The sequence below is a fragment of the Ambystoma mexicanum genome, chromosome 7p (assembly GCF_040938575.1).
Source record: "Ambystoma mexicanum isolate Mex_15411 chromosome 7p, UKY_AmexF1_1, whole genome shotgun sequence".
NCBI classification, from domain to species: Eukaryota; Metazoa; Chordata; class Amphibia; order Caudata; family Ambystomatidae; genus Ambystoma; species Ambystoma mexicanum.
Window position 1 is genome coordinate 827,930,762 of NC_090939.1, and position 13,556 is coordinate 827,944,317.

At 47.1% G+C, this 13,556-nt stretch overlaps 1 protein-coding gene across 1 annotated transcript; it reads right to left on the reverse strand.

Moving 5' to 3' along the window:
• Window positions 1-682: 682 nt before the first annotated feature.
• Window positions 683-13,198, reverse strand: LOC138525575 (late histone H2A.1-like). The gene is made up of 2 exons (XM_069635618.1): window positions 13,093-13,198; window positions 683-1,171 (listed from the first exon to the last, which is right to left on the reverse strand). Exon 2 carries the CDS (start codon window positions 1,166-1,168, stop codon window positions 758-760), a length of 411 nt encoding a protein of 136 aa, XP_069491719.1. The 5' UTR covers window positions 1,169-1,171; window positions 13,093-13,198; the 3' UTR covers window positions 683-757.
• Between the last annotated feature and the right edge of the window lie 358 nt (window positions 13,199-13,556).

A 13,556-nucleotide genomic window follows, 5' to 3' on the forward strand; every position in this document is an offset into this window, starting at 1 on the left:
ATTTTCAGAAATCCATTTTTTTTAACTTATTTCCGAAACCAAATCATGTTAATGTGTCTGAACTGTCTGTCTTGCACTATTGGCCATGGCTGCTGCCCTCAGTTTCCCCTCATAGGGGAGGGGGCACTTGATGACCAAGGTTACAGGTTTACAGAACGCCACCCCAATCTCTACCTGGCTTCCTCACATCAGTGCTCATATTTACACCTCCAACTACCCAAAACACCTCCCGATTACAGAAAAACAGACGGGCGACCTATGCTTACTTCTGAAGCTTTGATCCACCTGAAGATGTAGTGTATCTAGCAAGTGAAGTGTACACTTGCAGGCAGCTATACATACAGGGATTGAGAAAGTGGGCGAGAGAGAAGAGTAGCGAGACATACAACACAAGGTAAAAGGCATGGAAGAAAATCATAGAAGGGGAACCAGACTTATCCAAGGGTTAACTTCCACTGCAGTTCAAGGCGGGTTTAGTTTGGACAGCTGTTCCTCGAGTGTGTGGAGTTGCTGTGCACGCTCAGTCCCTGCCCCCAGAAGTGAGCTCTCTCATTTCAGCCACATACAGATTTCATTTGGTGGTAGTTGGCATCAATGTGACAACCACAAGTCAAGCTTAGGGTTGGTAATTTTTTTGCAAGCTTCTCAGCACAGTGGTCCCAACACAAAAGGAGACCAAGTATTATGTTACAAACACATTTTATTATAGAACTCTAAAAATAACAAGTGCATTATGGGAAATAAAAACAGCAATCCACTAAAATTCCACAGACTGGGCCGGTGTTGCTTCTGCTGGGCCCTTTGCAGTCCTCTTGGGCAGGAGCTGGGCCTGTATATTGGGCAATACGCCACCTTGAGCAATGGTAACTCCAGAGAAGAGTTTATTCAGTTCCTCATCATTCCTGACCGCCAGCTGCAGATGCCTTGGCACAATGCGGGATTTCTTGTTGTCACGGGCAGCATTTCCCGCCAGCTCAAGCACTTCTGCAGTCAGGTATTCCAGCACAGCCGCCAGGTAAACTGAAGCACCAGAGCCAATCCTATCGGTATAGTGCCCCTTCTTCAGGAGACGATGGATGCGCCCAACTGGAAACTGGAGGCCAGCTCTGGAAGACCGGGTCTTCTTGCCCACTTTACCCTTGGCAGCCTTCTTGCCTCGTCCAGACATGGTCTAACATAAAGAGAAAAATGAATGTGGTTAGAGGATCGTTAGAAAATATACAACTACATAGCTATGAAACTGCCATTCTAAAGCATTACATTTTAGGACCCATCTACTGACTAACGTGAAGAAAAAAAAATGGAAAAAAAAGGCACTGCCCATTTTCGATTCAGGCCACGTTGTGATGCACCAAAGGTCCCCTATTTCTGCTAAGAATTAGGAAAATTACTAGCGCATGCACCAGTATATACACCAAGTGATGGAAGCACAGGAAAAGGAGTCACGCCAAAACATTAGGATTGTAAAAATGCATGAACCCCTATGTTGCAACGTTAACAATCCATGCCCATTCCGCAATTCGGGTGGCGGGGCGGGGGGGGGGGGTTCATGTCATAGGCATTTCATTTCCACAAACTCATACACTGCCCACTTCTGACACTGGGCGAGGAGGCACTAGAAGATGAAACATGGACTATTTTCCAAGAGAAAAATCCTTAAGCCCTATATGCAATTTTAGATGTTAGGGTAGCCTTGTGTCCACCAATTGCCCCCTTGAAAAAAACAAATGGAATTTCTGCCAATTAGCTCAAACGTGCCGCTTTTACAGCAGTAAAAAGACTTACCGATATAGCAACCATCAAACTCTAGAAAAACAGTTTATGGATCAGCCAATAGTCATTAACCTAGCCATCTACTGACATATCCACTACAGCACTCGAGTCCAAAAAACCCAACCCGTTACACCACCCCCTCCCCAAAAACGTTGCATGCAGTACAGAAGCTTAGTACTGTGTGGTCTGTACCCGAGGCCATGCGTGTGGTGACATGGTGCATTTGCCTGGGGAAAACAGTATGCACGCTTGGTGGACAGATACATTTGATGGATGTAGGGACAGTGGTCGAAGTGAGCGGGAGCAGTCGGGAGTGGTGCGCCTCTACTTTTAAATTACCTTTTACAGTTTCTACACTTTTATTTTAAAAACTTGTTGGGAATGGTTTAGTTTCAAAATAAAAGTGTAGGAAGTCGTCGCAGCTGATAGTGTTGCACTTTCAGTGCACTGCACTGCACTGAACGTTCTCTTAAACAGCAGGTGCAAGTGTTTGGGGGTTTGTATTGTGTGTGGGAGAGGGCGTGGGGATGGGGGTTTGTGGGGAGTGAGTGCAGGCCAGCACTCACTGCTGGCCTGCACTCACTGCCAGGGAGGCATGGCATAGTTTGCTTATAATGCATTTAGGAGTGATTAAGTGCACAATTCATAATGTGAGAACCCACACATCAGTGTCTTCAGCCTGTTTGCAGAGCTTGAAGCTGTAGCTAACTTGCTATTTGGGCACATCACGTGTGATTACTAAAACGACGTACTGCTCTAAAAAACACATTCCCTGGCATATAGTACCTGGGTTGTGCTTCAGTACCCAACACCTAGTACATTGCACGGTCTTATTGCAGAGTGGGCCTTGGCAAACTATGCCTGCGGCAACCCCACTGTTGTGGCCGTATAAACTGAGCAGGAGATTGCAACTTTGCTTAACCCATACATTATCTCAGCACGCAGTGCAGTAATTAGTAGCATTTTCAATTTGGGTCTTGCTGTCTGTCCATTTATGGTAGTGTGAGGGCCCTTGATCAGGAGGTTGCATGGGAGACCGTTGGGCAGCTTGCCTCAGCTCCTCATGCCATGAGCGGGAAGCTCCGTTGCAATCTTGTGGTTGGTCCCGCGAGACTTCCCAGGGGACTTTGTGAGGGTCCTTTACACTACACGCACCCCTTCAAAACCGCCAGTCGCACAGTAGGCAACTGACTCCATGTTCAGACATCGTAAGGAATGTGGGTCTAAAGCAGACGGTTTCTAATGGGTGCACAAAAAGACATAACATTCTGTGACCGAGAAGATGTAGTATTTTTCAGGTTTCAAACGTAATAATTCCCGTAACAACGACATCACAGGAAAATACAAACCACACATTGTTGGCACCATTTCAGCATTCTAAAATACACAACCACTCAAATAGTACAACATGGAAAGATGTTGAAATGTTAAAAATGCATAATTCTGAATGGTAACACCAAATTTAATTACCCAACTTCACAGAAGGTAATCACACAGAGCTGGTAGGCAACGTTTGCCACTGCTCTGTAGCAGCAGCCCAGGCAGTACATATTTATTTCAAGTTGAACACTGAATGACATGGTGGCTGATACACACCCCCCCCACCCCCCGATAGGCAGATGCTGTGCAATGGTGGTACGCTCTGCCACCTTCCTTCACTATTGGTTCACCTAAGGGTTGTCCCAGCCAGAGTGCAGGACAGAGTCAAGTAGCTGTCAGGTCAGTGAGTGGCTGAGCCCAATCAAAGTAATCACCTACCAGCCCACTGTATAGATGTGTTGCACACTTTGTCCTGGAGCCTGCCTTAAAAATCACATACATTACCTGCCACTGTAAATAAAAAGCAGTGGGATCTGTCACTAAAATCTGTAGGCGGTAGGACTGCTTAAAAAGCAGTAGCCTACTGCCTAAATCGGTAGGGTTGCCAAGTATGAAAAGAGTGCCCCCTCGTGGGCGGGGCCTGGTCCATTCAGGATTCTTCCTGGAGCCTCCACGAAATTAAAAGATTAAAAAGAGGGGTAAACTGGTGGATGCAATATTTTCTGTGCACACCTTGCTAACGCGGTGGCGGTAGTGGGCAGATATAAATCGTCAATGTGCAAACGTTGAAGGATGGCAGTCAGATCTTAGTAAAAAAATGCATTTCAGAATACATTGCAAGCTAGATGCTAAACTACAGACCAGAAGCTTACTCTAGACATGCGAGCGATGATATACAGTAGTTACAGTTGTAAAGAAATACTGCACAGGAAGAATAAATGCAGACTATACATTAAGGTAACTGAAACCTATGAAATGGATGTTAAAGACATACAATACCGTAATTGTATAGCACAGCATTTTCAAACCAGTCACTATATAAAACAATTACATAGCATCAGCTTCAATATATTCATGCATTGAAGAGAAGCTATGTTGGTGACCAATAGCACTTGGGCCTTCAGGATTAAATGTACCCAAGGGGGGCAGGAGGAAATGGAGTGAACTACGTGTCAAGTCAAGGGATACATTTTCAACCAGGGGAGCGGATGAAGGGAATGTCTTTCCTACAGTGCAAGGAAGGAAGTTATTGAAGCCCCCCAGCCCCACACTCAGGTCTCTGGTCACTGTAGCCAGAAATTCGAAGTGCAACCGAGGCAAGCATCCTTACAGTTACTGGGGCTGGATGGCCCTGGTTCATCTTTTCCTGCACTACTTGGTTCAGTCTCTTGAGCTGGAGCAGCTCCGACAGTTTGAGGTGGGCCACAGCTCAGTAGGGGAGTCCGACAGCAGAAGTGTAGGATAACGAGCAACACAGCCTCAGGGCCAAGTCTAGCAAAATAAAAAGTCAGGGTGCAGTAAGAGGGTCAAGCATGGGGTGATGCAGCAAGATAGGAATGCCAACCTAGGTATGGCTCATAGTGAGGGGTTCGGAACCCACCAAAGGACAGGTCAGAGTGGGGGAAGGAAGCACCAAGACAAACACTGGGTGAGGGTGCAATCAAACATTTCATAACAAGCAGGTGAATGCATGCAAGTTAAACATGCAGTGACATCCACGCAGGCCAGGTGCGCCTCCAGGGCAGGGCATCCCGCCCCAGGTGCCAGAAAAACTTGCAACATTAGGGGTTCCGTTTAATCTGACAAATGGAACGCAAAGTTAGAGGCCAAGGTGACATGGTGGCTCAGAGGTGTCTCAGTTGAGTAGAGAAAAGTCCCAGCTCTGCAGAGTCAAGTACCTACATGTTGCTTCTACTGACCTCAAATTTACTTGTTGCTCTTAAGACAGGCCTTTTACTAGCACACAGTAGTACGACCGGTCCGGGGGAATGCCTTGGTTAAAACACTGTTCGTAACACCTGTAATTCAGTGGGCTACACTCCACTGCCCTGGAACAATTACCTCCCCTTGGTTACAAATGGTAATTGATCCCTAACAAACTCGGTTAACCTAAAATGTGGAAAAGGGAGAGCTAGTCAAAAGTGAATTTATGGGCAAATGCAGTGCTGCAATTCAGACCTTACATTGGGAATTGTGCCACATCAACATGCACCAAACCATTGTCAAAGGCTTCTAGGACCAACCACCTCAAGCATAGATTTGGCAGCTGGAAGTAATACTCAACTAGGAATTCCTAAACCAAAATCTTACGAGGATCCAGTTTACAAAACCCCATATGCATCCAACACGCTTTGTGTATGCAGCCAAAAGAAAGCTAACATTTAATGATGCTCGGAACAGGTAGTGACGGGCCACAAGAAGGTGGTCCGTAAATTATGGAGTGGGAAGTCAATCATGGAATGTAGTCTAATGACGGAAATGTGTTCTAGTGATGGGCAATACACAAAACAAAACCCTTACCAAAATAATTAACCCGACACCTAAAGCCCTCACCCAAGTCAGAAGCAAAAGAAATGTACCTTCGCGGAATGTTGGACATCTGGAAGGTTACTCCAACATGCACCTGTCCCACCTGAAGGATATTTCTAGTGAAGGACTGACAAACCTGGGGCACCCAAGTATCTCAACCCACACAAGTGCCCTGACAGACAATTGACAAGTAGCTTAATCTACTGACCACCTTATGGTCAGAGCCCCTAGTTGTGCCCCCGGCCTGTGTATTTCAGTAACTGTCATAAGGACTCTAATATCAGCAGTGCAGGTCTAGAACATTTCCTTAAGGACTATTTAGAATGTCTGGATAACACGTGGTGGTCATCAGGAGGGCCATCACTGGAACATGCCAGTTGACGTTCTAAGGACTAAACAGATTTGTGAATATGTATCATAATGTGGGCTTGAAAAAACATTCTGATAGGGTTACCCATGCTGGAGGAAGTAGACTCCAAACCTTGGTGCTCTAACAAAATACAGCATACAGAATCACCTGTAATTAGCAGCAGCTATAGCTCAAATATTACCGGAGGACCCTCCCTCCCCCCCACAGACCCGATTTGCAAGCTTGTAACTTATTGAAATCACTATTGTAGGGGGACCCAGCTCCGATTTATTCTAGCTTCAACTGCTAACCATGCAAGTAACACCTCCATTAAAACAGCTTACCCGCCCCCTAGAGTGCAAACTTGTTGATGCATTACCATTCACAAGTGTACACCGCCCAAGGCTCTCTAAATCTGGAGAGCCTCCACCTGTGTGGAGGGACAGCAGGAATTACTCATGCATGCCAAAACTGAATAGTTATGGTAACCAATCTCAAACTTCTCCATGTAGTCTGATCCTGTTGGGGTAAAGCAACAGGATATGCAATACCACCACAGTGCTTCCCTCCTGGGAGCGAGCAAGTCCCTCCTGCCCCACCCCCAAACATCTGCACAATTCAAGAGACACGTGCTTTGCTCAGGGTTTGGATCCAAGCAGTCATTGCTGACCACAAAGCATGATCAATACGAAGCTGCGATCTACTACATCCAAGTACTGCAAACAAATAGAACCATTTCTTCTCACGCACCCTTCGTATATGGCAGGGGGCTGTCACTTCAGTGAACTACGGCCAGACTCATCCAGCCTCTTGTCCACTCCAGCATGACAAACGTGCTCAGGGACCTTTAAGTGCCTGTGGTTAATTCCAGTCTATGCCAAGTTCTGGACAGCACAGCCTTATGGTTGGTATAGATTCAACCTCAGAGCATCTGCTAGACAGCAGTGTTCAACTCCAGGCCTGGGCCCATAGGTTTTCTGGAGATCCCGGATTAATATTCTAAATGGATGCAATTTCTCCTTCATGAATATTATTATAGTATATCCTGAAACTCTTCAGGATCCCGGCCCTCGCGGCCTGGAGTTGGACAACCCTGCGGCTAGAGCCATTCCTGAATGAAAGAATAAGCTCTAGCCACATGCATACAGAAGTGCCTCACCACACTCAGCTGGAAACCATTCCAGAGATTAACGCAAGGGGTGCAAGAAGGATAGTTGGTGGGCATGGGAATGACAATCACCAGTTACCATGTCCTCCGTCTCAAACTATGGGTCCACTTATCACCAAGCCACAGCACTCCCTTTAACCTATGCCACACCTCACCTAGAAGTGTCCAAGGCATCAGTTTGCTGGCTGCTACCAACCGCAAGGCAGGTATTGACTACTGGGCCAAGGGGTGACCCAAGTAATGATTAACAGAGCCAACTGTAAATTACATACAGTGTTTCCCCATCTCTACACCAATCTTCCCTTCACGAGGACATAGCCCCAACAATGATCGCCACACATTTGGCGACTACACTAGACACGGTTTAGGAGACCTGCACATCAATTTTAGTGGAGAGTAGAAGCTGAAGCCGAGGTAGCTGCCCGACAACCATATCCCCAAAGCTGAAGCCCAAAATGCAACCCAGGGAGAAGGTGTGGTGGGGAAACGCTTTATAGCAGCCCCTGCATCCCCCCCCCCCCCCCCCATGAGCCACAAAAACAATCCCACTTATGAGCTAGTACAGCCAAGGAAGACATAAAACAAACAATCACTCTGCGGCCTCTGCTGGCCATGCCAAAAGTATTACTTCAGGTTTAAAGAAAATCCTGAAAATTAAAACCCTAGGTTAGGATGAATAATCAAAGCTTTTAGCAACACCTGGAAGCATACTGTTGTGATGTGACAAAGTGACACGGTTGATAAATTAGACAAACGCAAGGGCTCTACAAGTCCTTGTCCTGCTTGGGTTAGGAAGCTAGGACCCTATCCTGAACTGTGCCCACCACCCAGGCTGGCACCTTACAACTGCCATGGGGGAACCTTCAGCACACAAGATGCTATGGAAAACAATTGCTATAGGGTAGACAACTACCCCGGGCCCTCAATGAACCCCTAGGGTCTCATTAATCTACCACAAAGGTGGCACACCCTCAGCTGTTACTACAGAAAACGGCTCAGATAATGCCTCAAGGTTGACCAATCTATATCCCCAACTGCAAAAACCACTGGGACTACAGTCGTCACCACTATAAGGGGCACAGATAGTGGTCATCGCATCGACCTAGACACTTAGTATCCTAGACCCAACTGATCCCGACAGCTACATCGAGCTCGCCAACAAATGCTACCCAGTATCAGACATTTTACCAAGTCTGCTGCACTACCGGTTACGACATTACTCAACATGGCAAAAGGAGTATTTGATCTGTGCTGCCACAGAGAGTCGTACACAAAACCCATTACTCTCACCTAAAAATATTGCCAGGTCTATATACCAAGCCGCAGACATCCCATATGTTATCTACCACTTCCTGGATATATGCTTCACCAATTACCCTTCTCTAGTAAAGAGATTATACACATCTATCGCTCTCATTATGATGCGCAAACACAAATGCACATGATTTCTCCACCCCCGGTAATAGACTAGACCACACACCCCTCTAACAAACAGCAACCACTAAGCTACCCATTAAGATAGGAACTCGAAAGCCAATGAACAGGAACAGAAGGTCACTTGTAAGTAATATTAGTAGGTGCTTGCAACATTGCCATCACACAGAAGGAAAAAAAAAACTAAACTTACCATTAATAACATACGTCACTGCCAATTATTTTCCTTTTTGACAGAACTATTCAACCATTAAGCTCACTACATGTTCACCCCCGCTATTCTCCGTTAGCCGAGAGTGAAACATTACAACAATTCCTATTAATACATCCCTTGCAGTTGGACATTTTACATGGACATATGCTGAAAAATCACCCGGGTACATCAACACCACAGAACTATCATGTGGCCAATAAAACAGCAACCAACTTACTTTATATCCAACTAACTCGTGAAGTAGATCGATGCATTAGGTTAGAATTTTTAACATATGCAATCATACAACAGTTACATTCTTTAAAGAAATTAATTAGATAAAGATCCTGTAGAACTAAAGATATTAGTTTCCCTTCACATTGACTAATCCACAAATTAAGCAAAACTCTGGAACCGTTGCCAACTTCTCTTCCTCTGAGCAAGAGGAACCAATACTGCAACTCACAATCCCTCCATGCACTGCTTCCAACTCCCCCACAGTAATTCCGATCCTCGTCCAACTCCTGGACAGTCCTTCAAATGTACACAGCACTTTGGGTTTCTACTCGCACAATCCATCTCGTCAGACACCTTGCAACGTTTAACCTCACGTCGTCCCCTGCTTTGCCACATGACACTACGTGGTTTCTTATGACGCACGTCCATGGGCCAGCTTCAACGCTACCGACTCCTTCTCCAGTCGCCCATTCAATGAGTAACCACTCCATACATGCTCGCCCTACGGTGCATCACCACAACCTTCCTGGGCTCAGAGGCAGCAGGAGCTAAAACTTATCAGAGCTCTTAGCCCAACCGTCATTGGGACACGTAAATCCGCCAGATCCGTCCAAAACCAAATTCAGACAAAGCAAAATGGCAGATACTACATAACAGTCTTGGAGCCCTCGTGCTGCCCCCATATTATGCTGCTACGATGATGGTGCTAGATAAGCCAGCAGCCAATACTTGCCCCCTGGGTGGTGGGGTCCATCTTGGGGTGGCGGCCAGTACCTCATGTGCATCCTCCTCAGCAGTCACAACTTAATAAACCCATCCTTATCGCCAATGTTGTGGTGCATCAGAAGTGAGCCTGTCAAGGATCAGGTAGACCACGTTGACAGGCAACCATTTCACAGGTCTTTGGGTCCCACTTCCACTCAAGTGTACAGAACTAAGACCCTCTCCTGACCATCAGTGCCCACCACCAGGCTGTCACCTTCAGTGGTGTTTCTAGGTTAGGACAAGGGCAGCACCCGAGACCACTACAATATGGTGCCCCCTCCCAGGCCAGTTTCTTGGCCCAGGCGCAATAGCCCCGGGGGCGCGCAATGGCCCCGCTCCCTGGAGGGGATCAAATTCCCCAGTTTGTGCGGCGGCGCATGTGCGTGGAGAAGTTCCGCGGGTCAGGTGCTGCCCTGACATTACATGAGTCAGAGGCTCACTCTGACCACTTTCGTGGGGGGGGGGGTGGTTGTGTATTGGTTACAGCAGCATAACAATGAAAACACTTGATGTCCCCCTGCAGTGAAGACCAGCCCCTCCCAAACGATGCTGGCAGGAAACTGCTAATGGTAGTGGGCAATTAATCACTGATGGTTTCTTACTGGCATCGTGATGGGAGGGGAGGTGCAGTGGACTGTGGGGAGTGGTCATGCCTTGCTGGGACGTACTATAGGCCCGACATGGTACAAACGGAGACCCGTTTCGGCCCATGGTGGGTCCCTGGAAGCTGGCAAAAATAGTATAAAGCGGCGCCATTTCTTACATGCTGCTTCTTTGCCAAACTATATATCAATTAGACTTTAAACCACTTCCATGGCACTGGTGATGAGTTACTTCATTATGGTGATAATAGTTTTGACCAGTGTTGCTGAGTAAACATGCTTCAAGCCATGACCCGGTTTATTTATTTATGCAATGTTTGTCGGGTACCTGCATCTGACAAACCTTGCATAAATAAATAATCCGGGTCCATGTATCCTTATAAGAAGCCAGACTTTACTGTATCAAAGCATACACTTGATTCCCATTCAAAGAATTTTAAAGTGATTGTTTATTGGGTTCAGGTGTCTCCTTGTCATTGCCCTTTTGGCTTAGGTTGCCTCCAAACCCCCTTCAGCATCTTGTGTTCTTTGTTGGTTGTATATACTGCATCCTGTGCCATATTCATGGTCTCTTGGTGTGCCCAGTCCTCATGATCTGCAGCCTAAGTGGGACTGGGGCATACAATTGTCTTGGGCACGAATGAAAGTGGCCCACTGTAACAAATGGAAATTCATTGTTTGTGTGATGACTGATTGACTTTGGGTAGGACTTGCTAAACGGTGTAGTTTGGGAGTGGCACGTGGGGTGCGGTGGGAGTGGTGCGAGAGGGGCGGTGGGAGGGGACGCATTCCTAGTGTTCGCCCTGGGCACCAAATGGACTAGAAACTGCCATGCCCTCTCCCCAGGAGGCAGGTGTGAGTTCTGGTTGCTGTGCTTATTGCCACCCAATGGAGAAAGCCAGCATAGAACAGAAGAATGCCCTCATTCAGGCATACCAACATGGGCTCCTGCTCTAGCTGTTGGGAGTTTATCTCTGGTTGTGGAGCGACAAATTATGTCAGGTTCAGGGCTTGGTGGTGGGGTCCATGATGCCAGATATGGGTCTTGCAATCTCTGGGTGGTGGGCAGGATACAGAGTGGTGGGGGGTACCAGCATGCTCTATGATGCCTTGTGCTCTGGGTGGCACAGAAGGCCAGGTATGGTGCAGTATATCAGGAATGGGGCTTAGGCTCTGGATTGTGGCACTAAAATACACGGTGACCTTACCACCATAATGCTGCTTTATTGGGACATTGCGAATTGCATGGCTAAATCTTTCAGATGTGCTGAAAAGGCATGTGATGAATTGATGGATTGGAGGGTGCATCAGAACATGTCATACAGGGGCAGGCTTGGGCAAGGCGTACACGGCACGGCTAGCTCAACCCATCTCCCTTGTAATAGAGCAACAAGGGTGATGCTGCGTTGACAGCCCCCCCACAGCATTTGAACAACACTTAAGGTGTACTTTAAAGCAACGTGGCATTTTGTTGATACCACCTTGCAGTTAATTTGGTTATATTATGGCACTCCCAAACCGAACGCTATACACTGCATGGCACCATATTAAAACGGATGTCATTCGTACTGACCTGTGATGCATAATTGGTAGTGTGCTTACAGTCGATGCCCTGGCATCACAAGTTTGCTTGTAAATGCCTTTTTTTTAAAATTGTGCATTGGCGCTTACATCAAGTGAATTACGTTTCAATTCACAATACAATAAAGAAATGCACCTTTTTACCTCCCCAGGTTCACGTTGGGCTACTTCGCCCATTTCAGTTTGGGAAAACCGTTCACATAGTCCCATTTTTTTGGTGGAACCCCCGTACCCCGCCCACTCTTGCCTGTGATCACCCCTCTGCCCTTCCTGGAGACACCACCTCACCTTCAACTGCCACCGGTGGAACAGTCAGCCTTCATCACGCAAGATACCATGAACATGCCATCAATGACACTCTTCCAACTACACAAACTAGCCCCAATACAGGGCAGTCTCTAAGAAGTTACCACCATCACAAAAAAACTAAGTCTCTTGATAACTCTAAGTTCAGCCTTGTCCAAAGACTCAAACGGATGAAGCTGAGGAACGCGACTAGTAGGGTAAGGATTGGGTGTTTCACTGAATGGGTGCCAAGTGTTGAGCACACAACCACGTGACATGCGCCTACTTGTGTGCCAAAGCTCACTATTCGCCCAGGACCCCGAGTCGAGTATTCAGGAGTATACGCCGGGCACCCACCCCCTACATAGAAGCTCAATATTCGCCTAGGACCCGAGTCGAGTATTCAGGAGTATACGCCGTGCACCCACCCCTCTGCATAGAAGCTCAATATTCGCCCAGGATCCCGAGTCGAGTATTCAGGAGTATACGCCGTGCACCCACCCCCCTACATAGAAGCTCGATATTCGCCCAGGACCCCGAGTCGAGTATTCAGGAGTATACGCCGTGCACCCACCCCTCTGCATAGAAGCTCAATATTCGCCCAGGATCCCGAGTCGAGTATTCAGGAGTATACGCCGGGCACCCACCCCCTACATAGAAGCTCGATATTCGCCCAGGACCCCGAGTCGAGTATTCAGGAGTATACGCCGTGCACCCACCCCTCTGCATAGAAGCTCAATATTCGCCCAGGATCCCGAGTCGAGTATTCAGGATTATACGCCGGGCACCCACCCCCCTGCATAGTTGCCTCTAAATGCACACTCGAAGGGTGGGCAATTTAAATGAAAACATGTACCTTTCCCGTTTGATACACGATCAGACACCTCTCAACAGGAAAACGAACCCACACATTTAAAAACGTCTCCTTTTAAAGCATCATCCAGAGCGTCGCCCAATAACCTGCCCCGCCCCCTCAGTAACTATTGTCACCTGCGTCTACTTCCCACCCCCATTCCACGCCCAGCTCTCTACAGGGAACCGAGACTGTGAACCCAGACGTGTTGTCATTTATTAGTGCCAGGAGGTTGTTTGCAGCATAGACTTATTTCTTGAGAAACACACATTTTATCAGCAGTATCCTGAAATAACTTCTAATAAAAATCTTAATTTCCATAATATTTGACATGAAAAAAAGCATTTTCAGATGGGTTAGGAAATGAAAATGACAGCAATGAGCGAAGCATGGGAGGTTGGAGAGGGGGGCGGGGCTTAGGGCGATGGAATGTGAATGTGGTCTCCGAATTATTCTCGACAGGTGCC